The following is a 24,507-nucleotide window of genomic DNA, read 5'->3' on the forward strand; positions in this document are numbered from 1 at the left end:
GCACATTTTTGCATTGTTATCAAGCGAGACTGATATTATCAATACGAAGTATGTTTCCTTCGAATGCATCATCAGCAGGCCTGCCTATTCATCTTTCAACAGTCGGGTATATGAGATCGAGAGCACGCACGATGTAAACACGACACTCTAACTTCTTTGAAATCAGAGATTTCTCTACAGGAACGATTATCTGATAAATTCAAGTTTCTAGGAGAAGTTTCGAGTTTTCAAGAAAGAAAACATTTTTATCATTTCATGACAATTCCGGAGAAATTTAGTTTTAGAGAAATGAGTTTATCGAATTTAATTTTAGAGAAATGAGTTTATCGAATTTAAATTGGTATCTCCGATTTAATTCAACCTTTAAACGGTTGAATTTCTCTTTCGTCGGATATAAATACGAGCAGTTTATTCCGTATACGGAGAACAGACAGAAAAATGCGAGTATAATCTTAAAAAGCGACGAAAGAAATCGCGGAAGTAGATAGACCGGTCGGGTCCCTCGAAACCTTCCCCCGGCAACTTCCCAGTTTACTTTCGCATTTTCCCTCAGACGGTGCTCCTTCGTGAACGATGCTTCTTCGTGGCTTTTTCTCTCCCGCCCTGCTCGACTTTCCCCGACTACGCTCGCTCATTTAATTTGCGATCACGGCAAGAAACAGCGGCGAGAATCTTCGAAGGCGCGGAACCGATGCGGGCTTGACATAGGCAAGAAGATCCACGAAGAAGGGGATATTTATTACCGTTGGCTGAGGAATTATCGGTCGTTGTTTCGTTCCGTCCTGCGCCAGCGGTGGAAACGATCCTCGGTACGAAATTATTGGCGTCCCTTTGCGCGTCTTCTAAGAAACGATCGAGCGACCTAATTCCCTCCGCCATGCCCACAGTGCGATTCTCGCGCTGTGAATAAAGGATTGAAGATCTTTATACCAATTATGGCGTTCCGTTAGGTTTCGAGGCAAACAGGCGAGGTTTAAAGTTGAAAATTGCACGGGGCCGTGGACAATTGGAATTGTAAACTATTTGTAACGATAAAGTTGGAAATCATTGTTAAAACTTCGAAATTATTCAAGATCACATCTTAGGAACGTATCTTTTACTGGATTGAAGATTAGACTATGAAATTGATTACTATCTTCACGGATTCGCGATTCTGTAAATCTTTTATTAGTCTGAATTCTGGAGCATATACATTCGTGAGATTTATATAGATTTTTAACTTGAATCTTTATGTATGAAACTTCAAAGTCTTCTTTATCGGAAATAATGTATTATTTTGTCATTTATTATTACATATTTATTAATAAGTGGTGTATTTAAAAAAAAACTGCTGCTTCTCGCAAATTCGAAAACGAATGCAGCGACACGTACGTTGCTTCAGATGCTTCCAAACGCACAATTCGACATCGTAATATCTGCAACGTAATTAGGTATATTTTGCATTGGAAATGATCATAACCATCCTTGCATTTACTCGCAATACGAGCGCGAATGCATTGCACGTGTCGGTTGCAGCTGGCCACACGATTCTGGGTCTTCATTATAATGAGGGAAACGGAAATCCAAACAAGTAATGATCGCGAATGCACGCACATCCGATATACGTCGCACAATCTGGTATGTTGAAGAAACAAACGGAACGTAATAGACGTCGTTAATTCGAACATTTGTTTATCCAATCGAAATACATTATTCGGCATTGTCCTCGTCAACTATCAAAGATAGATCGAGCGTTTGTAACTTTCCGAACCGTCGGTTGCGTTCAGCAGAAAAAGCAGCTATTGTAAGACCCTTTTATTACGATTGTTTTATATATTGTAATTTAGATCTATTTTTACTGATTGAAAAAAATTTAGTAAAGCTTAATACATTTCTCTTTAAACAGTACTGAGTAAACATTTACTCGTCGTAAATAAATATTTTCTTAACAAAAAAAATTTTATTAAAAATTAATAATTAACAATACTCAAATTAAATATTTTCGTATCGGATAAATGTATGTTCACATTTGACAAATATTTACTTAGAACTTTTTGATAAACTTTTGATAAACAAATATTTATTAAAATTTAGTTGGTTTTTTGTCAGTGTACATTTATAACATTGATTAGTTACGTAGATCCTGTTGGATCTAAGAGCAAGAACCAATCATGTTCATCAAGAATCTTACAACAACTTTTTTTTTTTGCCGAACACAGCCATTCTGAACTCCGCGAAGTGTAACGCCAAGTCAACGCAACTGTTTTGCGACGTAGAACTTCGTCACGGTCGCTCTCGGAAAAGTCACGTTGCGAAACTTGCGGAAAATTGTTTACGACACGTCACAGCGGCGGGAAACGGAAGATCGTTTCGTCACTGGCCTAATAGGAACGCGCAAATTATGGCGACATTAAGACTGCGCGTTCGCTATCTCTTCGTTGACAATCGCGGGAGAAAGCACGACTGAGGTGACGCAATTTGTGTCGCGTCAATCCGACTTCCCATCACGCGAGGAAAGGATTGTCTTTCACAGAAAGCTGATCCCGACTAACTACGCTTATATCAATGACATTTAACGCGGGATAGAGCGTTAAATATAGCGTTTTATATAGTGTGCTCTATTGGAAAAAGTTTTTAGTATGTTTATTAGCTCTGATCATTTATAACATTCTTTCAAAGAAGCAGCTTCATATATCACTTTGCTGATATATAAGTTTAAAGTTCGAAGTACTTTGTGAATTACATTAGGTAATTGAAGGGTATGCAATCTTCCCCTTCTCTTTTCTATTGATCTTTTATTTTACGTATGATTAATGATCACCTAAGCTGCCGGAATTAACATTATTATGATTTAATCAACCTTTACTGTTATTACTATAATTATATTTTATATCTTTAGTCTATATCATGCTGAATGATTAATGATACTTTAATATTTCATTAACGTAATTTATCGTTACAATCGCGTTTTATTATTAAAATGTCAATAATATCCCATGCGTAACGTTAATCAATCCAATAAAAAATGGAGCGATTATACTTTTCAGCTAAACTCGTTTAATTTTCTATCAACGAAACGTTTCCGGGCTGCCGACGCGTGGTGAATTTATAATTATTAAGTAAGTGGTACATATTATATATACATATATATATCTCTGAAGAATTACTATCGACTCACGTCCCAATAAACCTTTCTTTCTCCATATCATGAATTAAAAGGATGTGTCAAGGTTCCGAAATAACAGGTTAACGGTCAGCGTCCGAAATATTCGTCTTTGTCAAACCTCTATCTTTTGTCACGTTCCTTTTTTAGGCCTGATCTTCTACCTGCATGTTTCCGTTCGTGCAATTCATGAAATTTTCATCACTGTCAAACCTCTATCTTTTGTGTTACGCTCTTTTCATTAAGGTCTAAGCTTCTACCTACATGTTTCCGTTTTTTTGTGCAATTTATATTTCATCAAATACAACATTACCATGTCTCCAGATGTGCACAATAATTCTGGTTTTGAATATTGAAAATATTTTAAAGAAAAGATTTTCTTTACATACACTATTGTCAGCAGAGTTACGATAACAAGAAATCCGTACGGTGAATCATTTATCGTCTGTATGTTTTATTCACGTGGCTTTTGTTCGCGCTACGAGCTTTTCTTTCACAAGGCAAGATGCAAGCGCACGTGATAATCGATGTGACACGAGCTCTCGCTAGTAACGAGTGATAAGCAATCTTCGTCAATCAATGCCCTTGGTACTCGACGGTGTGTCGCTTATATCTAACAAAGTCAGCTAGTGAACCTGGCATATTAGTGTCCATACGAGGACATCGATCGTCGTTCGAGTGACTTCATACACGAGGCACGCACGCGGAAGATCAGGCTGCAAGAAACCGCTCGCTACGTTTGTCGAGTACATAATGGTGAATCACAATGATAAAAACGCTGTCGAAGAAATTTTCTGAACGTATTATTGATATTTGCCATTATTAGGAATGTTTCACATCGAATTAAGAATCAACTGAGTTAATTTAACATGGAAAAAGATAAATTAAAAATGCAGATTTACAATATTCTCATATAAATCTTGATCTCACAAAAATTGCTTATTAACTTAACAGTGTAACTCGGATTTACGACGATTGAAATGAATAGCTTCGCGTCTTACTGCAAGAAAAGATGAGAACACAGATTTTCCACTTTGCGCTACTAATGTTGACGAAGTGCAAATTAACATTTAAAATCAAGAAATGTAACCATCCATTATAAATATATAACAGTCAAGATAAACTATCAAATCGCAATTAGATTTATTATCTAACGATAAATGGTTAATAACTACAATTTTTCAGTAATTTTACACGGTTATTAAATAAAAGTAGATAACACGTTAAACAAGTTTCTAATGACAGCTGATTTAATTAGTAGAGAAGCATCGTATATTTCTCGTCGCAGTCGATTAACCTTAATCTTTGAATTACTCCGTGGAATGTCGCGCAGATAAAATCTGATGGTTCGTTTATTCGCGAACACGGACGTCGCCGTCGAGACGACGTGCGTCCTCGACGCATAGCGTTTGCGTAGCAATAGAAAAAAAAAATGACCCAATATATCCAAGAGGGAAGCCCGCACTAACGAAACAGCCGTTAGACGTAATGTATACATATTATTTTCCAACGTTTTTACGATTCAATTGCGCCATTTCTTGTTGCTTCGTGAACATTCTTTTTGACGTTTATCTATAACAAAAAATATTAATACTCATTTAAGATACACTAAAGAAATTACGATGTAAAAACATTATAGAGATTAGAAACATTCGCTGAACTATCAAGATAATTGTACGTACAGATACTGTCGTGCTAGAATGTCAAAACTTTTTGCAGCATTGCTGTCGTGAACTTCCTTGAACTTCCTACACAATTATTTTGATCCAACAAAATTATTTTTAAATCTGTATTTATATACCTAAATTTTTAAATACTTCGGTAAAATTATTCTTTGTATATATAAATAGTACAGCAGCTAACTTAATTTTCAAAACTTTTCATTTATATATATACATGAATGTTATTATATTTCCTGTTAACTAATTTTTATTTTCAACTACTGATTTTATTCTAAGGATAGTTGATGTCTTAAAAATCTTAAAAACTTTGCCTTTAGCGATCAATATAAACGAGTATCTCGTACATTCGATTAACCGCAAAAAATACCCGCATAAGATATTCTCAGAAATATTCTCAGAAACGATTTGTTGTATGCTCGGCAGTTTCGGTGCGTATTCGTGAGATGCATTTTCCAACGATAAAAACGGTCTTGCCGCAAATTACTGTAACCGCAACAAGAGCCGCTTCTTCCATATAACCGCGATATTCTTACAATATGATTCCGCATTCGCCCAGGTCATACCACCCACGTTTCTTTGCGATTTATGCTAGGTTTTCGCGCACAAATCTTCAACCGCGTAAATGGACCTGTGGATGATGCGCATATTTAAAGAAGGGAAAGAATTGCTCATGCAAAGTAACGACAATTTTTTAATAACGAATCGCGAGAAGCTTAAAAGACGGTACGACTGTGAAGCGATTCACAATGGTAGCCATGTATATAGTAGTTAACACTATTAAGTGAAAATTGACCGAGAAAAGTTTAACAGAGATAAGTGAATGTGGACGTACTCAAGGCGAGTCTTGGTGCCTAATAATACTTGTGTGAATTTTTACAATTTCCAAAGATGCTCCATTAACATCAGTAACATTAAATGCCTTGTCAATTTAATTTGTATCAATTTAATTACTCCACCTTTAGTCTAGAACTGTTTAAAACCGACAAGTAATCAGCACGCGGTTTGCTTGAACTGGAAATTGTCAAAATTCACATAAAAATATTATTAAGCACCAAGACTCATTTTGATCGAATATGGCCCTCTTCACCCATACGTTTATAATAGTTCAGTTCACTCATGTGTGTATAATAGTTAAGTTTGATTAAAGAGGGAATTACATAATTTAGATATGAGTACAAAGGAGTTTTAATGGGAGTAAAATCGCTTTTTGAATATAGATTACTAAGACTATTCTGTTACCTTGGCTAAATTTATAATCCCCCCTTATAGACGGTTTCCAAGCCGTCTAATTGCTCGGATTATGACCCAGAAAATGATTGTGGCCAAAGCTATTTTAATGATCGACTGGCTTTTCTGACGCCGAAAGGCGTTGGTTGCCTTTTACGTAATTTCGTGCAACCGGAAGGAATAAAAGGAAGGCGTAAAAATTACTTCTGATATTATTTTAGCATCCATTATTTTTCGAAATTAATTTTTAGAAGATACCTATTATTGCGTAGCGTCATTGTTGGTGAAACTTCTAATTTTATTTCCTGTCATAAAACCTATTATCATCATTAAGCGCATCGATGTGGTTTTTAATCAGAGATGCTCAATGGATGCTGCCAATGTCACATCTCAGATCTTCACGCTTTTCTCGGAGATGTAGAATTTCTCGCGTGATGCAAGCAAGAGCTTCCAAGCTCGCGCGTATGCACGAAAATCGAATCGCTCGGTGAGCTTTTCCGCGTGCGTGGATTCCATGGGAAAACTCTCCTGTTCCTTCTGAAAATGCGGAAAACGCATCTGTCTGCCCGCGCTGCATCTCTTCTGGCGCCTTTGTCGGTCGTTTCCGACGTTCGTCGGTGTCGCTCGTGAAGAGCGGTGAGACGGACCCGCTCAGTCGAACGCTGACCGTCGTGCACGTGAGACCGTTCGTGGGAGAACTTGGTGTCAGCCACGCAGCCACGAGTCCTCTGCCGGCTGTCGAGATCCAGCTGTTAAAGACAACGACAGGTCAGATCGACGGCTCGCCGCGTGGGAGACTGGCATCCCATCGAGACTCCACTGTTTTCTCTGCCGTAACGACGAGAATAGAGATTGTGCCGCTCGGTGTCACAAGTGACTTGACTTGTCGTCAGAACTGTCAATTCCCACTCGAAGGAACGTGAGAACCGCTGGAACGACCGCGTTGTTGGGACAGCGACGGAGAACGTGGGCGGGATTAATTAATATCCCGCTTGCTGCGTAAATAGTGGAAGGCCGTGCCGGCGACAGTGTATCGATACGAGGTTCACCTGCGACGAAGTAGATAGCGCACAGCTGAGTTGTGTGAAGCGCGGCAAAGTTTGAGTCGCTTGATGAATTGCTTGTGTTTGGGTCTCTACCGGGTAAACTTCTCTCCCTCGGGAGAGACTTCATCCCCTCAAGTTATTTTTCGCATAGCACTAAGACTCAGTTGAGTCTGAAATCCACGAAATAGACGGAAGTAGGAAGAGAGTTACTTGTATCTGTCACGAACTGTCAAATTGTGGAGCTCAGCCGCGTGTCTCTCGGAGCGTCTTGATTTCTCTCTGGCATCGAAGTTTCGCGCGCGGAACCGGCCTTACGAAACTCGCTTCGAGCACGAGGGGTTCGTCGTCTCCTAAACGAATTTAACGAGTGAACCCGTTCAGACAATTCGTGCCACTTTACGCGGCGAAAGATCGACCAGTGTTCCCTTTCTCCCTCTTTCTTCCTCTCCGTCGTCTCGACGTCCGACGAAAGTTGACTGACCGACGTGACTCACTGGATCACGAGTCATTCTTCAGCTGCGGTGATCGTCGCGTCGTGTGATCGCGGGTGCATTTCTCACAGTCTTATCGCGTCATCGCCGAGAAAAACACACGTCGCATGATATCGCATTATTAATACATCGCCTGGGATACATCGAATTACGAGGAGAAACTTGCCCTTGACTGTGAAACTCCTCCGTTGATCGCTGTGTCGTGGTGTCATCGAAATTAATCAGAGCCGGAGAAGGAAGAGAGCCGACGAGAAGAAAGTGCAGCTTCCCAGGACGTACGTTGCGATCATCGTACTTCCTTCGAGTCATTCGTACTCTTCTAATTGAACTTTAAAGAGAAGATCTCTCACGATGACAGAAGACAGTGATTCTTAGAAGCTGCTACGATCAACATTCCTAGCAGCTGATTCGTATCTCAGCTCAAGCCATACTCTCTCGAGGACTTACTTCCGATTCCCCTGTCTCCTCGAGACAAGGTCGAGCGGTACGCGCTAGCTTTGTACTTCCGACATCAGGATTAAGTACCCCAAGACGGGCGCTGTTGGGAAAGGCGGTCACGTGCCACCTGTTACAAGCCGATCCGCAGTGCGGAAGGCTCGCGGATCGCCGTTGTTGCGGATCAGCGTGTCGGGCGTCAGGCGGTCGCAGGAGAATGCGGTTTCGCGTGGCGACGCGATCCTGGCTGATTCTGGCGATAGGATGTTGACGGCCCGTTCGGGGCCTCTCGGGCTCGGCGTGCCGCGAACCCTGGGCCCCGCGGAGGGAAGCGATCACCTCTTCCTGCTACCGGAACGCGCTCTCGGCATGGACAGCACCCACCTGCGGCAGGACCTGGCTGGCCTGGACTTTAATCTCCACCTGAACCTACTGCACACCGCGCCCCGCGGCAACGTCTGGCTATGTGAGTTATCGAACGGTATTGACTCGTGCGAGACAAGAGAGGAAGATGTCGTAATTCTTGAAATACCTCCGACGTCTCTATTTTCCCCTCTGGTTTGATTTCAAGCTCCGAACTCATTCTCTCCGATTCTCCCGGTCTTGAGGAAGAAAGCAGTTCTGTCTATGTGTTATCGCGACTCCTACACATTTTGTGATTATGTGTAACGAGTTGATAAATAGAACGAAAAGAAGAGTGAGGATTTAGATAATTCAATAGGAATGAAATCACAAAGGAATTATTTCCAATTTTTAATAAAACCATTAAAGAACTTAACGTTTACAGGACGGAAAAATTATTATAATGATGTTGAAACAATGCCATATTTCAAGGCGAGGAATATAATAATGTATTGTAATAAATCTTACTCAAGAAAAGCTAAAGATTTAGAACCTTGCTCTCTAAAGGTTAGTTCTCTAAGTTAATGGAAATTCAATGAAAACTCAAATGATTGAAGGATAATATCTAAAATTTTTTTACGAACAAATACATAGATAAAATTAAATTTTTCAATTTATTTTAAATTGATTTAATATCTCGAAGAAATCTTGTTATTATTATCATAGTATTTAATCGTAATATTATTTTATATTATAACACGCGTCACCGATAATCAACAGAGTAATCTCTATGTTTAAGTCTTTATATCCGTCTATTACTTCAATTGGCGGAGATTAATCGGGCTCTTGATAATCCTGGCTAGATAACAGATAATACAAGAGGATTTGGACATTTATTTTTTAAATTTTCAATATTTATTTTTTTATTTATTTTTTAAAATCATAGCACATGTTCAGATAAAGATCTTCTAAATAGCTCATCTACGTGAATATGGAAGTCTCACTAACTTATCTGTTTAAATAGGGAAATTGCCTTAAACGAATAGCGCATCGCGTTTATACGATTCTATGTAAAACAATTATACTATTTTTTAAAGGAAGTCCGGACATACAGATTTTCCAATTATTTCAAAATAAACCGATAGTGTCCGAGCTATTCGAATCCCAAAGGTTGATAATATTAATTTTATCTGCGTCGTGTGTGTATATAAAATTTACCTTTAACAAAGAATTCGGGAAAAATTCGATGATTCGATTAATAAATAAAGATAAAGAAATACAATTGTACTAAAATACACTTTCTGTAAGCACTTTTGTGTCCTATATTTATAGTTTTTATCATAAAAACATTGTTTGCCAAGGCTTTACTTTATGACGCAAAGATGTTCTTATATTATATTTCTTGGTACTTTACTATCTTGAGGTGTGTATCTCTGCGATATTAGATGTTGAAACGAGACACGTATAAACCGGGTCGCTCTTGTCTTTCGCGATCTCTCACATGCAATATCAATAATAGGTCCATGTCAATAATAGACATGGCTCGCGACATCCCGGCGATAACTGTTCCGTAAAAAGCCGTGAATTGTTCTCGCGAGATCATCGGGTGCGATTTTCATCAGAATTTCGCGGGATGAAATTGCGAGCGGAGGAAACCGAGGAAGAATTATTGACGGTCGGATGTTGTTCATAACTCTTGCGCGCGAAATTCGCGAAGAGAAACACGGAAGGAGATAAATTACAATAGCGTATAAAAATATGTTTCGAGGCATGAAAGAAAGAGGCTAGCCTCGCGAAACTCAGAGTCTAGAAGGAGGTAAGAGATACGGAGAGAGAGTTAACAGGTGCGCCGCGAAATTATCGCCAATTAAGTGCTTTTTTGCCACCGGTAAAAGCGTAAAAGCCGCGCTCGCGAATGAATACCGTGCAATTATGATGCTTCGTCATCGTGCCTTTTTTTAATCGCGATCATCCCGGCATGAGGAGAGCGACTGTTAATTTGGCGGATGGAATTTAATTAACGCGAATCGGTGCGTTCGTTTTCGTTGCGCCACGCGCGCGCCAGGTCCCCGCGAACGATTCCTCTTCGCAGACGTGTATTTATTAAACACGAATGCACCCATTACTTCTTACGGTGCTTGACAATTATTACAACGTATTCCTTTCCTCGTAACTGGCGATAATTGGAGCAGGATAAAATGAATAATTAACGTGTGAACACACGCTGAGTGTAAGTTATTACATGTCTGGTCGAGAGGATGTTCTCCTCGGTCGCAAAATATCGTTTTGGCATATTAACGGTAAAATTATACGTTCTGATTGCGGATTGAAAGATTTGAGGCTGTTAACCCATATGATGGCCTTATATTATCGCACAAGCAGGCTGTTATGAAAATTTTAATTTATTCGGAGGAGTTTCGCGTTTGTCGATTAGTGGAGGGGTTTACTGAATGACAAAAAGCTTATCCTTTATTTGCTAAGTAGCGAGGGAATTGTCTCTAACTTGTCGGATGACAAACGAGCGTCTTGTCGAGTTGTAAATGATGATAAATGTGAAATCGTAAACGAAATAACACTCGCTTTGAAGTAACAGTAGCCTCTCGGTAATGGATACTTTCCCTGAAAAGTGATTTTTTCCTCGCTTTTTGTGATCGTAATAAAAATGTAAATCATTGCGGTTAATATCGAAACGTCGTTCTCTTAACTTCCTGTGAAACGTGTAGTAAAAGCCTGTTTTTGTTGATGTATAAACTTCCCGCAAATAAATGTTTATCCTTACAAATGTAATAAGACATAAAAATTTTTTATATATTTACTTCTCGATTAGAAAAACGCTTTGATGTGGTAATTTTGCGAAAGTTAAGAAATGTCAATGAAACTTTCTTTTCCGTGGAAACGATTGCTCTTAACGTTTATTAATTTGTAGCGCAGTGAATGAAGGTACACTAGCGCATGAAGATTTTATTAAGAAATCGCGGCTGTACTTGTCCCATATCACATTAACGGTTTATTCCTTATTCGATATATAATGCTGAGCGTGAAATGACGCGTGACGCGTGTAATGCTCAGAAATTTGTGCAAAATATCGGCCTGATGATCGCGTGGAAGTCGCCGTATCCTCGATTGAACATTAATAAGGGGGTGTATTAACTCAGATGAGGGGGAGAGGGACTTTATCGTATCCTCTCTCGTGCCGCGCGCGATTACGGAAAGTCCAGCAAGAAGATCGTTACGATTTATATTTATCAGTGGTCGACGTACCATATTATTACGGTTTTTGTAATGGCGGTCAATTCACGACGTTAATGTCCATATTCGCGAAGCTCGTAATAGGAAGATGTTGCACGAGACATGTTCGGTAGCATATTTCCCACTTGTTTTTTCTTTTTTTCTTTTTTTTTAATTACGACAACTGTCCCCACGCACGCTCGACAGCATCACAAAGATTTATGAAATTATCCGGGATGTGTTTTCATTTGGCGCACCGCGGGTGCCAGCGGATTACTCTGATGGTAGACCGTGTCCGATTTGATATACAGAAGTACTGCGCTACATTTCCTACTTACATCATTAATATATACAGATTGTACAGGAGAGAGATGCGTCGACAGACAACTCGCATGGAGAAAAATAGAAAATATGTTAATAATCATAATAATACTAATAATAACTACACAAAATTTACTAGAATTCTAGTAAATTTTGTGGAATTGGCAGATCCATATAGGAAGGGTTATCCACTTATGTAAAGTTTATTTTACTTACCTACAGGTAAATGAGCGATCGTTGTATAGAGGCATGTTATAAAATATTTTTTACACTTCATAAAGTAAACCTATAAATTACCATACATCTCAATCGAATTTACTTTATCAACAAGTATTTTTGAGAGCCTTAGCGAAATGACAAAATGTACCTACTTTACTGCACGGTAAAAAATACAAGTGTGTAAAGAGAGTTTTGAGAGTTGTTCTTGCTTACAGTCTTGAGAATAATATGATTTGCTTTACTGTAAGATGTAATTATTGGAATGGATTTATTATAATTGTAATGTACTTTTTATCTCTATTTTTATTTTCAGACAAATAAAGTTTGTTATAAATTCGACAAAAATAGTCAGAATATTTTTTATCAGTCATAGTAAGATAAACTCTACTTAATTTTTTCCGTGCGAATAAAATCGAAAGGAGAGTATTTTGGAGTATTTGAGAAGTCGAATATTTAAAAATACGAGGATCTTGTTTTTTTGATTTGGAAATTCAAAAATATGATAAATGGATGATTTCAAAAAAAATTGTCGTTTCAAAATCTATAATTAACCAAGATACGCAAGAATTAACATGTAGATCTTCGTGATATTCTAATTTAATAGCTTATGATTTCGTAATATGACGTAAGAATACAGTTCTCGTATTTCATATCAATTTGCGTTATTAAAATTTACGATCCTCACGTGTTCAGAAGGCGGTTGCTCGAGCAAATTCACGCAGGTGTCACGGAATTATTTCGCGTGTCTAAGGGGAATACATAATATTAGCTTTACACTGGCAAGCGTTACGCTTTCAAATATCAATTTGCTAAACGGAGGCAGGACGAACGCACCACGTGGAACTGTAAACTCGATCTCGAGCAAGTTAAAACAGGTTCGTAAAAACGAACTTACGAAATTGTGAGTTGCCATATTTGCCCTGCGATTTTTTATTGGTGCAGTTCGAAATGCCTTACAATTAGTCCTGTTGCTACTTTTCTATGAGACAAACGATTAATCTGTGTGTAGTTAGAAAACTGATAAAATTAATTCATTTCACGTATAACGATAAATTAATGAAATACCTTATAAATGTGACAAGATGAATATCTTTCAACTATCACAATGTTAATACAGCATAACATGTACTCGTCAATTCTGCGAAGTTGACAGTAATTTAATAGTTATTGTAATATATAACGACGCATATGACGAGAATAACGATGAAACGATGGTGACAGCTGTTTACCTTAATATAGTGGTTCGATCGGAGCTAATCGAAGAGATTGGTTTTCGCGCTGTATGCACTGTCACATTATAATGATTTACAACTGCAACGTGTCACAGCACATCTATGCTATTCGCTTGTACGAAGCGCGATCGATACCGATAGAAAGTTAAGGTCATGATAGAAGCGCAAGGTATCGTTTCACTGAATGGGACATATTTAGATGCAAATCCCACGTGTACAATTGCCACACGACGCAAATCCACCTCTTCCGGAAAAGGCTAATCTCTTTCGTGCAAGAGATAAAGGATCGTTGAATAATTCATGCGAGGAATTTACGAGGAACTACAGTTTCACATTTCAAAATTAGATTATTCATTTTTTACTCGCGACAATAATTAACAAGCATCAATATTTTTCGTTTCATCATTAATCGCGCTAATGTAAGCTCTATTTTTGAAGTAGATGTTCACGATATGCACGTCCGAGTAATTTAATAAAACCTCGCTCCGCCATTATTATTACACACGAGCGCACACGAGACATTGTTTGCATCATCGCGATTATTTCACACCATAGTCACATTCTTACACATTCGCGGTAGAATTGTTTTTAGTCATTACGGCAATTTTACTTGATGATATATTTCCTGTATCAGAACTTCTAGTATATAATCACCTATTTTGAAGAGAATAAAAACTCATTAAATAACGTTACACATGTGTGACCTGCATGGCCTATCTATTTGTAGAATTTTATATCGCTATTTTTCTAGCTAAAGTATCTAAATTTTTAGATACTACAGCAAAACCTATCTTTCTAGAATTGTTTTTTTTTTTTACTTATTTTTACTTTCTCTTAAATGATTAATTTAAAAAATTATGATTCAAATCGGACGCTAAAATATTGAACAGCAACGTTGTCCGTTGTTATCTTTTCGGCGAATAAAATTAATAAACTAGACCTTGAAAATATGTACGTGTTGCCATTCAGCATCAAAGCGTGACTCAAGTTGGATCAGTTTCTTTGTGCCTTGCCGTTAGTTAGTCGATGAATGTTTAGTATCGGATTATAGCTTGATCAACGATAATCCGATTGCTCATTAATTATGTAGGAAGGACGACTTGCTGCGATGCGTATCGTCAATCTTTTTCTTCGGCATAAAGTAGACCCAACTTCGTTTTTGGCCAGGGCTTCAATTTTGACGATTTCGTCATCTTTGCAGGTTCAAGATTAATGTCGCGCAAGATTAATAAGTGGAGCAGAATAAAATCACGTTCTTAGTTTGCTATCGTTTTTTTTTCTTCTTTTCCAAAGACGCCGACGTCGTAAATACACGCACGAAGACATTTATGCTAAAGACGATATTCTTTCGCAGCCTAGGCTAGTTCCGCGATCAAGACTAATGGGTTGCGGCTTGGACGCTGTTTGCGATAAGCGGTGCAAGTGTGTCACGGTTATTAAAAGCTTTTGCAGTGAGACATAGCTAGCTAGAGCACTTGCTGGAGCGTTGCTGGAGTCAGGCCGCCATAGCATCGTGTAATTTCCCGTTTTTCTCGCTTACCTCGACTTATGGTTAGTTGTTTTCTTCTTCTTTCTTATGTATCGCACTTTATTGACAACGGCTTTTGTCGTAAATCAAATTTTTAAAACGAAAGTTCTGACTCATTGATTTCATTATTCCTGCGAAAAAATGCAGTCACAAGTTTAGATGATTTTTTGATAGCGGAGGCGCGAAAAGGCGCTGTAAAATTGAGATAAAAACAAATTTGTGAGAAACCGCAATTGGAGGGGAAATTTAGAAAGTTATATATACATCGAATTAAATCGCTTATGCTTTACGATGCTCATTGCATACGGAGAAATATTTGTAACGGCGACATCTGCCAAGCGTTAAGTTTGATTGCTCTGTATTACGATATATTTACGAATTAACGCGTCGTTATCGTACTAATGACGTGTGCAGGGTCACGCTTTGGACAATTTATACGGAGTATTCCCATGTTACATCGAGTTGTGCACTGATAGCTGCGAGCGTAGGACGAGAGTGTAATTCGAACTGAATTTCGTAGCTAATGAGGTGAATCAGCTGTAACACACAGGGCTCCAACCACGCCCTACACAGCGAGGTCTTTGCAATTATGTCCGAGGAAATTTACGGATTGATCATGCCTCGTTCTCAAAGTCCGGAAACACGTGTCTCACGATGAGACGTAATCGACGCATGTGTAACAAGGTGAATACGCGCGCCGAACTCATCTTGTTACACAATCATGTTACGCGTTACCCAAAGCGTTTGTCGCGACAAATCGCCGTTTACACGAGTTATCGATCGCGCAACAAAAATTCAATCTTTGTCTAAAACGAACGAGTGATTAATTTATATGTACAGTAATTTCGCCAATATCGTTTTTCTCTGTCAGATGATTTATAACAGAAAAACAGACGAAGCTCTGAAGTTCAAAAATCTGAAACACTCACTAATTGTCGCCATGAAGATAAGCTTTTTTTTTTTTCCCGAATAAAAATGTATTATCGCGATTTTTTTTCATTATTTATCTACGATATCGGTAACTGATTGAAACATTATAACACTCAAGTTCACGTAGAATCGCGCCTACCTGACTATGTAAATACGCTGTGTCGTGTTTTGACAGTGGCATTTGATGGCGATCATCAACTCGCGCAGGGTTCGTTGCAACCGGGATGAATCGCTGCTTTAAACGTCCAAGTCTTTCGCAGTCAAGTATACCTCGCCTTTCAGTATACGCGATGACTCGGTGATAGAATTATGAAGAGATATTTAACGGCCGATAGTCATTTCAAATGGCAGCTGTGACATTAGGTTTCTCTCGGCGCTCGTAAAGTGAGGATTCTCGGGGGGAATGTATTGAGAGACGCCGATACAAAGGCGCTGTTCATTCTTCGAGAGCCAACCTATCGATTGACGCAACATCGAGGAACATGTACGCGTATGAATGTGCGGAATGTGTAATAATGCAAATATGTTGCTCCGAAAAAAAAAAAATCCAAGTTATAATTAACTTATTTAAATGGCCGATCATTACATTTTTTTTTTCTTTAACGCTCCCTTATGACAAGTCAAGCTGCGTCCGGTGAAGACGCCTCACGGATCAATGATCCAATATTAAATCATACCACTGTGCAATCATCGGATAAACTTTAAAATCGATATATCGCTTAAAATAGTACGTGGCATACTTCCTTTATCCGTGTGTGGCTTCATTTACGAGTATCACGCGGATTGTCAGGCTAAATCGTTAACGAGAAGCTAAATTAAATTTCTGCAAATCTTTATATACACCATATAAACACCGAACGTTCACACATTTTTCGGAATAAGTATAATTTGTTATCAACATTTGCATACCTACTGTGAAAAATAAAATGTTAATTTTATCTTAAACACGTATAATGGATTTTCCGAGACACGCAAAAATGTTAAAATTAAAACACAAACGTTAATTTTAACATTTTTGCATATCTCAGAAAGTTTACTGTACGTCTTTAAATTAAAATCAACATTTTATTTTTTGCAGTGTATATACGTATACCTGTCTTTTTACTATGCATGAGACAGTGTATAATTATATCTATCTTAAAAACGACTGTCTTAAATTATATACTATTTTTACTTTAATTGACATTTATACAATCTTTCGGTGAAATTTTTTTCGCGAGCAGAAAAGCGCGTAAAAAATATTTTTATTGCAGAATTTCGTGGGAGAAGCATAGCCCTATTAAAATACCAGATACCTCCGTGGCGATTTATCGTCTAATAAAACGTGGACGGTGGTGGAGAACGAGAAAACTCATACCTCGGGAGAGTTATTTCACAAGAACTTTGTCTCTCACTTTCAAATTTCTGACGGTTTTTATATGATTTGCAAAAGCGCACCTTGCTTCCTCACTTCAGCTGCTTCTTTCCGTGTCGTGCAATCTCGAAATTGCCGGTAAACACGTCACTCACGGAATTTACGCAAATGCGTACGACAGCAAGGACGATCATTGGCCGAGAGACTCCCACGATCAATACTATGGACTCCGTCCTCGTTCCATTAAACTTTTAATTGAGAACATCATTATCTTCTGTCGTCATCGTAATTATTTTTTCCGTTTTAAAGTTTTTCAATTTATAAATTATTTATTTTAACTTTTTAATTTTTTAAATTAATTTTTACAAATGTAACAGTGATAACTTATTGTATAAATGTATTCTTAGCAATTTTTAAACATAATTTTTATACATTTCAAAAGCTATTGTTTTCGCGCAAGGTATATATGTCCAGCGTTTATGCGACTTTTGGAATTTGCAGCTATTTGTCGAACAAACGACAGGCTTTTATGGCGGCTATGGTGTAAGATGGATTTAGTACGTCCGGGTCTCGCTCTACGACCGTAAAATTCTATTACCGGGAAGATGGTATTGTTCATTCAGCGACCAGTTCCTGAACGGGAAACTCGATGGTCTGGTTAAACACATCACGTGTATCCGACTGGTTTGACAACCGTCCATTTTATCTCGATCATTCATTTAACTTTCCTATTATTTTCTATAATATCGCTCTTGTATTTTTCTACATTAAACAACATCGTTTGCGCGCAGAGAATCTATAAAATCAACCAGTATACTTACGATTCTTTGAATGAGAATATATCAATCTTTCTTAAACGATTCTTCGAATATTTCCTGATACTTGAGACGATAAAATGTGTATAATATTTTAGAAACGTTGCCGTTGGAAATAAGTGTGCCACGTATAGTGTTATCTATTATATAATTGCATGTAATATAATTTTGCGTAACAAAGTTTTCCTTAGTAATTGTAAATATTTCGTCGTACAGAAAATGTAATTATGTTAAAATCGAATTTACACAGAGTGAGATAAATAAATACGTAGTTACGTCAGAAACCAGATAGATAAAATGATACATAACAAGCGTACGTGCAGAGAAGTATGAAAGAAATCATAGAGCAAAGTCGAAGGTAATTTTACGGTATCCTACTCGGTTTGTCTGTATAGATCGATATAGGTATCGATCGTGCGATCAAGCGAAGAATACGCAACACCGATCCCACTTGATTATTACCAGAGGACACGTAACAAAAGTGGATGCAAAATAATACATTTGCGTGCACACCGTTGTTAGCGTGTTACGCCGATTTCTGTCGAACTCTCCATACTGTTGCGTTTGAGTTTAATTAAATCCGCCGGACGCGTTCCATTTCGAAGTCGGACATTACTTCGAATGTTTACGCAACTTTACGATCGCTCGACAGAAATTTCAACGTGTGCACCAGTCCGTGATCGCCATCGGCCCGCTAAAAAGAAATCGATAGTATCGTGTAAAAAGTAAAAAGTATATCTAACTGTTTTTCACGTATGCATTAATTTTGTAGCATTTTGTGACATGTTTACATTCCACTTATCTTGTCGTACCGTAATTATAATAATTTTCCGTAGTAAATCATAATAGGAATATTTTTCCCATTGTATTTGGAGCCTCAAAGCTATTCTAATAAATTAGCAGCTGCAATTTACGGCGCTATTATCTCTAACATAACAGAAGAAAAAGTATTATCTAGAAAAATGACATGTGGATATATCAGATTTGCAATTTTTTTCACAATAAACTATTAATTGAAAGATACTATCAAAATATCTCTTTAATCTCGCAGATAGAAAACTTGGTGAAAAATTCAAGAATTTTTTTGCGTGAATTTCTTTCTTTATAAGGTGATTCAACCAACGTGAGATTCAGGTTGACGAACCTGTTTTTCGTGGACTCGCAGATTTTCTGTTTGTCAGGTAAATTTCGGTAGGCAAAGGGCATATCCGGAAATTCGTCTCTCGTCTGCACCTTGCAGCTTGTAGTCAGAGGATCGACGCGACGAAATTCTTATCATGTTATTGTCTCAGAGTAAAGACGGGTCACGAATGAAAGATTATCAAGATCTTGACTCCGCCGTTATATCAGCTACCGTGCAATCGACTGTTACGCTAGAAAATTAAAGAGAGTCTGCTTGCTAATCCTGCTGCGTCATGCCATTTCATTCGCGATAGAAACTTTGCTATCGTGTTTTAATTTCTGGAAACAGCGTTTTTACACTCTTCGGGCAATGCTACTAGAATTTTTATTAATTATAGAGTAACAAGAATAAGTAGAACGTAAAATGTAGAAGTTTATTACAACAATTCTCTGAAGTCAAAATTTAATAGAAACAAATATTTTTGAAGTAAAATGTGTTATGATTATGAGATATATTTAACTAAAAGTGTGCCAATAATTTTGAATAATTGCAATAGGCTATTATAATAAATCTTTTATAAATAAAAATAATTTATTATAAAAGAATAAAGATATTTATATTATATTTATAATCAAAATCTTTTCTTTTAAAACGAGAGTACTGACTGTTCAAGAACGATTGTAAATGCAAATCTAAGAGTTTCTATTGTTCTCCCTTCGAAGTATTGAACAACGTTAAGTCGTTAATGCTACAAGACCGGAACTTCGCTTGCGTTCATTTCCTTTCGTTTAATATCACTGTGATTTGTTGTCGTATCACACAAATACTTGACTTGAGTGAACTGCTTAATGAATTACACAGAATCTTAAGTCAATGCCTTCTTAAACATCCACTTAGCAATTTCTAGTTAAAATTCAAAAATGAATGGCAATATTTAACTATATTTAACTATATTTAGTTAAAGGATATTTGTAGACATTTAACACACACACAAGTTTTGATCCAATTAGCGAAAAAGTTTGTTACGGAATTTTCGAATCCTCTTGTTAGGAACTTTCCAATTAGCGCTGGAGTTTGATTCATTGTTATCACTAAAGAAAGATATCTCTATTTCATTTGCGAAACAAATCTTTGAAAGACTTTTAAATCTTTGAAGCACGATTTTGTAAAAAAATTAATTTTATGATAAAATCGAAAAACTTAATATCTTATTACTACTTATTACTATTAATACATTATTAAAAATCTGATGAAAAGTTCAAGTTAGTCGAGAGCTGAGAATTTTCGAATTCTCGACGATGTCTTGATTTAATGTGGATAAGGAATCTTTGTCCACAAAGAGGTTGAAAAAGCACGCGGTAAGTGCCTTCTATTAGGAAAACCTACTTCAGACAGACGTCCTGCCACGCTGTTTCCTCGTCTTCCTTATGTCGGCAACATGTCGTTCTTCCAAGAGAAAGTACACCAAGCTCAAAGCTCCCCGATGCGTGACTAACATCGACCAGTAGGTTGCATGAAGTTCAATCGATCGCACAGAAGTGATGGACCTATGCACTTTTTTTAGTTGAATTCGATTACTTCGCGATTTATATTTCCTTCGTTGTTCCTCTCAGCGGGCTTCCGCTGAGAATTTATCTCCGCGCACAAATATTGGACTTAAATACATAACACTGTTACTGCATGATTTCTTCATTCAAAGTCATTGCGCTCTGATTGGCGCATGTTTGAGCGCACGCTGAGTCAAGATAAAATTCAAGGTCAAAGTCAACTGAGAAAAAGATTGGCACGGAAAGAATACTTTTGATGAAGTATTTAAAAATTTAGCTAGATACAGATTTGAAAATAATTTTGTCACACTGAGAGAAAAGTGTACCAAATAATAAATAATTGTTTGAATGGTACTAATATAATATTTATTTATGGAAAGTAAATATTTGCTAATTAAAAAATTATGGTTAAATAAAATTAATTCCTGTATCAAATACATATATGTTTATTTTTAGTAAATATGTATATATTTAAATATTCAACTGACACTATTCAAACAAATGTTTATTAAAATTTAACACGTTTTCTTCTCAGACTATCAAAATAATTATGTGGGACGCTCAAACTGATTGTTAGTTATAAAGTTACTAGGTAGGTAGACAAAATACCGTAATCCATAAGACTCAGTATTTTAACATTTGGAAAATAGCGTCAGATAATGTATATAGTGTCCTTTGTATAGCTTATCTGACACACTTATTCTTATGTGCAGTTATCTTAACCTGATTCTGTTGTGTAAAATCTTATATATGTGGTCGTGTAAGTGTGAAGCAAGATGGCGAAAGTTTGGAACTGATTGTGGTACTTTGTATATCTGGTAACTTTAATTGCTAGAATGCTCAAAACTGTTTGTATTGCTCATTGTGCTTAAATGTCGTACATAGTTATTTTAATGGTTCCACAAATTTATTTTAAGATTTGTATCGAGCTAAATTTTTAGATACTTCAGCAAAACTGTTCGTTTTGTGAATATCTTCAATAAAAGTCCAATCTTGTTTGTTCTTGACGTTTGCTCAAGATTCAAGATGGACAAAACAAGTTTCTTCATCTTCTTATGCGAATATAAAGAACAAGTATTCTACCTGTTCTACTGCTAACTTGCGTAGAATCAGTGCCGTACTTGAATCTATCCGACGAAGCTCGAAGTCGGAGTGGTATTTTCTAGCGGAATTCAATTTCCTGATGTTCGCTTTGTCGTTCGACGACCGGAGATGATAGAATGTTTGTCGGTGTTCTTCTCCATCATGGAGGGGAAGCCGAGAGACAACGTCCTCAGGATAAACAATTTAAGAGTGACTCGTTGCATCGGAATTCTTTAAGTTCTCCGCTGCTTCTCAATGCAAATCGTTATCCCTAATCTTAAAAAGAATCCAAGTCGTGATCGAAAATTCTGGGATATTCGACAGAGAATGAGATTCTTATAATTTTGTCTTTTACTTTAAAGACTATGTATTATGTTAACATTAATTGACAGGCACGATGTGAGATTAGAAAGGAAGAGGAAAATCTTATTTTAAACAGACATGTCAGTATTCGTATATTCATCGTCGCCCTTTCACTTCTTCGCTTTCAACGTTTAATTAAATGTTGTACAAAATTGCGACGCGCGTTATGATCGTATGCGTGATTTGCAAATGTGTAATTTGAGAGTTGTACGATGAGTGGAAACGAGCGTGGTGCACGGGGGATGTACGCGGGTATTGTTGGGAATTTTTTTTAAGCTGTAATTAGATCCTGCCTGGGACATCGTGAGTGGAAAACTTTCATCTCAATGCCGTGACTTATTACGGCGTGATGATTTATGAATAGCGTACGATAGTGCGTCGCGCACGATATAATTTACAATGGAACCGAATCTACCTTCATATAGCTTACAAGCTTCAATCTCGCAACTTACAATGTACCGAGAGGCTCTCTTCAACCGTTAATTGGTCTGCAACAATAAACTCCTTTCAGAGGGCCTATTTTCTACCTCGTAACTCTGAAAGGATTCATTTGGAGTCTCAGAAAGTAGGCAATGTCGACGAGGAAATCGGCTTCCGAGTTCTGTTATTGGTCGAGAAGTTCGAGAACTTCTGTTATTTCTCTCGCACGTCTCCTCATTGCTGGTGCTAATTAAAGCTTCGACAACTGCTATGCTGTATAGATCGTACTAACAGCAGCGACTTATGAAAAACTTAATATAAATGTTTAAAAAGAAACCTTTTCTTCTATAAAATTTAAAGAAAGAAATTCATAAAAACATGAATTAGTTTTTATATAGTTATGCTCGTACACAAATATGCACTATTTTATTTATTAGATTATTGAAGTATCTTTCTCTGTTTAACTTTGTTGATGTTATTATACAGGGTTAAATAGTCAAATATGAATTTAGGAAATCAAAACAAACAAAATTTTCCTGTATGCTCGCAAACGCTTCGTTTAAGAGATATTGACTTCTGAAGTTACAGAACAGTTATAGAACAGAAGTTATAGAAATGAATAATGTCGAAATAAGGTTTCTTCTCTTTATTGCTTTGCAATAATTAAAATTAAATTATTAAATGTTTTATTCAAAATGAAAATATAATATATGGGCATAGGAATAATGGGCGATATTTTAACTGGATTCCATTTTCTACCAACTCGCTTGAATGCGAATGGATTTCTCGCATTTTTGACCTTTTGAAAAACATTCCTTTCAATATGAGAGGGGACTTCTGGTTTCAATTGGATGATTGTACTGCTCACTATGGCAAAGGTCCTCGACAGTGGCTTAATTTTTATTTTCCCAGAAGATGGATCGTGCTGGACCTGTGGCTTGGCCTTTGCGTTCACCGGTTTTAATATCATTAGATTTTTTTATATGGGGTAGTTTGAAGTACACAAAAAGTATATGCGGTGCCTGTTAATGACTTCAATCATTAAAACAAAGAATTATGCAAGCGTGCGAAGAAATTATAGACGCATAATCTCAGTCAGCTACTCGTTCTCTCATCGATAGATGTAATGCTTGTCTCCGGGCTGGAAATCATTATATATATTTTGAATAAAACATTTAATAATTAAATTTTGATTATTGTAAAGCAATAAAGAGGATAGATCTTATTTCGATATTATTTCTACATTATTCATTCCTACAGTTCTATAACTTCATAAGTCAATATCTCTTGAATGAAGCGTTTGCGAGTGGAAAATTTTATTTGTTTTGAGGTCCTAAATTCATATTTAAAGTTTAGCCATTTAACCTAGAAACACCCTGTAGAATTGGAGACAGATTATGTAATTTTTTTTCATGAGATTCCGAATCGCCGAAATTTTTTTTAAATTCAGGAAGTTCCTTTACCTTAGAAAGAAAACCGTTTCCTTCGACACGGTAATGCACCGAAATTGATCGTTAAGGTCACCGCGGTCCAGTAAAAAGACTCCTCAGTCGACGATCAGGAGAGAACCGGTTTCTCTTGGCGGTCCAGCACGTGCCCGATGATGAGGCACCATCGTCATGAGGAAGCGAGATGCCTCCCCCCAATTTATTTCTTACTTTCTCTATCTCACTGATCCTTTCACGCCCACGGCGCCATATTTTTATTAGGAACAAACGCTGCGTTTGTCAGACCACTGACGGTGAACTGTGACGTTTACGACACCCTGTATCTCGATAACCTAACAGCTTTTCGAACATATCTTCTCGCAGAAATAAAGTCATTTCTCTCGTATAAATGTATTCGCATGATAAATACTCGTCTTCGAGATGAATATTTTTAATAATTATTAAAATGACTATTGATCTTATCATCAGAAAATTATGTTATACAATTTATTTGATCCCAATTATTTTATGATCTTTTTCACTTTATATATA

At 37.2% G+C, this 24,507-nt stretch overlaps 1 protein-coding gene across 5 annotated transcripts in view; it reads left to right on the top strand.

Moving 5' to 3' along the window:
* The window catches only part of LOC108749678 (MAP7 domain-containing protein 1-like), a 178,610-nt gene that overhangs the window by 65,155 nt on the left and 88,948 nt on the right, over positions 1-24,507 (top strand). The window contains exon 1 of one of the 5 annotated variants that reach the window (XM_018488534.1): positions 6,737-8,489. The exons of the other annotated variants lie outside the window; for them this stretch is intronic. Coding sequence (XP_018344036.1) covers positions 8,288-8,489 — 202 coding nt within the window. The 5' untranslated portion in view covers positions 6,737-8,287. Of the gene's footprint in view, positions 1-6,736; positions 8,490-24,507 lie in introns of those variants that run through there. 5 annotated transcript variants of the gene reach the window in all.

Source organism: Trachymyrmex septentrionalis, unplaced genomic scaffold, assembly GCF_001594115.1.
Source record: "Trachymyrmex septentrionalis isolate Tsep2-gDNA-1 unplaced genomic scaffold, Tsep1.0 scaffold31, whole genome shotgun sequence".
NCBI lineage: Eukaryota > Metazoa > Arthropoda > Insecta > Hymenoptera > Formicidae > Trachymyrmex > Trachymyrmex septentrionalis.